Raw genomic sequence first — 2500 nt, 5'->3', positions numbered from 1 at the left:
TTTACCCAAATTGAGTGAGGATTTGTGTAAAAATCGCTCGGCTTATAGCTGAATAACTACTTGCACAATCCCATAATACACCTCTACTTCCCCCCCCCCCCCAGAACGTTTGCATAACCATTGTTTGCAATTTCTCCTGGGGGGGGGGGGGGGTAAGAGAGGTGTATTATGGGATTTGTGCAAGTAGTGAATAACTTTTTTGCTAAGGGAAAAGCAATTGTTTGCTCAAAGAGTGAAATCCTTTCACCACCATATAAGGATTTGTATGAGTTTATTCCCCATGCCTTTTGCTTCGGACTATTAAAATTTTAATATATCGAAAGTGGGCTATTGACAAATAAAATCGTCTGGCGTTAGACATGCTTAAATCTGTAAGTGCCCCTCATAGGAGGCGAAGGGTTAGACGTCGCCAAAATTTGATGGTTGTTTTGCACGAAGATACCGGTAAAACGTACAACCTCGTTCCCAGGGCTTTTCACTGCCAAGAGTGGACCCTGGGAACGAGGTTGAAAAACGTTAATACTTACGACCATCCACCATGAGATGGATCTTCAGATGGCTGACGCGGTAAGGACAATGGTGCCGTCTTGAACATCTCAGGGAGACTGGACGCTAGTAACGCCTGCAACGAAATGTTTTTTTTTTTCTTGTTTAGGTAAACAAAATAAAAGAGGACATATTTTTCGGCATGATCACACGCACAGCTTTTTTCAAAAAGAAATACCGCAGGTAGGGGAACAACTTTCCGCAGGAGCCCATCCTGGAGCGTGCAATTTCCTTACAGCGTCTGTGAAACGGCGTTTTCACTAGTAGGTTTATTTTTAGACCAGCCCTTCCCGCGAATTAGGTCAAAAAACAAAGTAGGTTACGGTTCGGTGACCCTATGACGTCAGCTTAATTTCTTGTAATTGGTCATCGGGCTCCTGTGGGAGTCTCATTAGCGGGAAATTCAATCTAAAAATAACCTTACTTGTGAAAACGCCGTTGCACAAGTATAGTTAAGTTGCACGCTCCGGGTGATGGGCTCCTGCTTTCCGTTAACTTTATATAAAAAAAACTTAAGCTAGAGTAGAGTTTGTTCTAGCTTGTGAACTTTATCTTTAAACAAAAGGGCTAGTGTGAGCTTAGGCCCGTTTCAAACTTCGAACTCTTCACGTGCCGAATCTAATGCAAATGAGCGAAAACAATAGATTTTTCTCAGTTTGCATTAGATTCGGCACTTGAAAAGTTCGACGTTTGAAACGGGCCTAAGTTTGATTGTACTGTTTTGGGCAACCAGGAGTTTATCGCCCGGAGTCAACAACTACCATATCTCTCCTTGGATCTGTCAATGTCGTTTTCTCAGACCGTCTGCATTTAGGAAGTTTGGTTTTATTAAACAGGAGTGAATTTAGATAGAGCGGTTTTCAAATGAGTGTGGTAAAACCAAAACCAAAGTAATTGCTTTGTCCAATCAAAAAGGACGGAGACAAGCCAGTAAACCAATCAAAACTCGAAGTAATTACACGTAGCCGACACAAAGCGCGGGAAAATGTGCACGCGCGAGCCACGATTGGTTTTGGTTTCACTTCTGATTGGTTGAAAAAATGGCGCGAGAACTTTGAACCACTCACTGAGTGAAGTAATTATAAACCAAAGTAATTATCTAATTACTTTCGACACTCGATTGAAAACCGCTCTAAGAGAGTTGATCTATCACTTTGCAGCCTTGCTCCAGCACAGTCACAAATGGATTTATTTTTGGATACACTTTCCGCGCGAAACAAACCAAGGACCGCAAATTTTCACCAATCAGGTGAAGCCATGTCACGCGTGACTGCTTCTGCCATGTTTTTTCAGGGACGACTGATTTTTGAGGGAACGTGTATTCTAAAAATAGACTCATTTGTAACTGTGCTGGGGGAGCCCACCCATGCCATAACAACACTCTTATCTAATTCACTCTTGGTTTTAAATGTAATCAAAAGTAGGAGATGAAGATGCTCACAGCAACGTGACTTGCCTCTTTGAGAACCTCAGCAGCGGCATGGTTACCAATGACACGAAATTTGACGTGTAGTTTATTGACTGCAAAAAAAAAATGACTACTTTGTGAAAACACCTCCTTTAACAACGGTGAAACCACAAAAGTTCAAAATGTTCAACTTACCGAGAGGTTTCTCAACAACTTCGTAATCTTCAGTTCTAAATGAAAAAATGAGAAGCGGTTAAATAATGGAAATCAATAGGTTTTCTTGTCCATTTTTTGCTTCGCTGGTTTGCTAAACGTTTGAGGACATGCAAGTAATCTACAAAAAAGAGACTACAATATGGTTCTAAATTTTTTATTTGTCACCCGAGTCGAAGCCACCGAACTTAAGCGCACTGGCAGTTTTTGCTTTATGCTGCCAATCTTTCCCAAGAATCTAAATAGATCAGAAAGCGCGAGCAAAAAACGTTTCAAATCCGATTTTCTTTCCTTCCAGCTTTTCAAACGGAACGCAAACAACGACGACAACAA

General features: G+C 41.4%; 1 protein-coding gene across 1 annotated transcript in view; it reads right to left on the bottom strand.

Annotated features, from left to right (window-relative positions):
* Nucleotides 1-2500, bottom strand: part of LOC138026288 (kinesin-like protein KIF16B) — a 50541-nt gene that overhangs the window by 8029 nt on the left and 40012 nt on the right. Inside the window, exons 24-26 of the mRNA XM_068873569.1 lie at nucleotides 2150-2184; nucleotides 2003-2067; nucleotides 528-622 (exon numbers count right to left, since the gene is read on the bottom strand). Coding sequence (XP_068729670.1) covers nucleotides 528-622; nucleotides 2003-2067; nucleotides 2150-2184 — 195 coding nt within the window. The remainder of the gene's footprint in view (nucleotides 1-527; nucleotides 623-2002; nucleotides 2068-2149; nucleotides 2185-2500) is intronic.

The sequence above is a fragment of the Montipora capricornis genome, chromosome 12, assembly GCF_036669925.1.
Source record: "Montipora capricornis isolate CH-2021 chromosome 12, ASM3666992v2, whole genome shotgun sequence".
NCBI classification, from domain to species: Eukaryota; Metazoa; Cnidaria; class Anthozoa; order Scleractinia; family Acroporidae; genus Montipora; species Montipora capricornis.
This window is presented reverse-complemented; position numbering and strand designations above follow the sequence as displayed.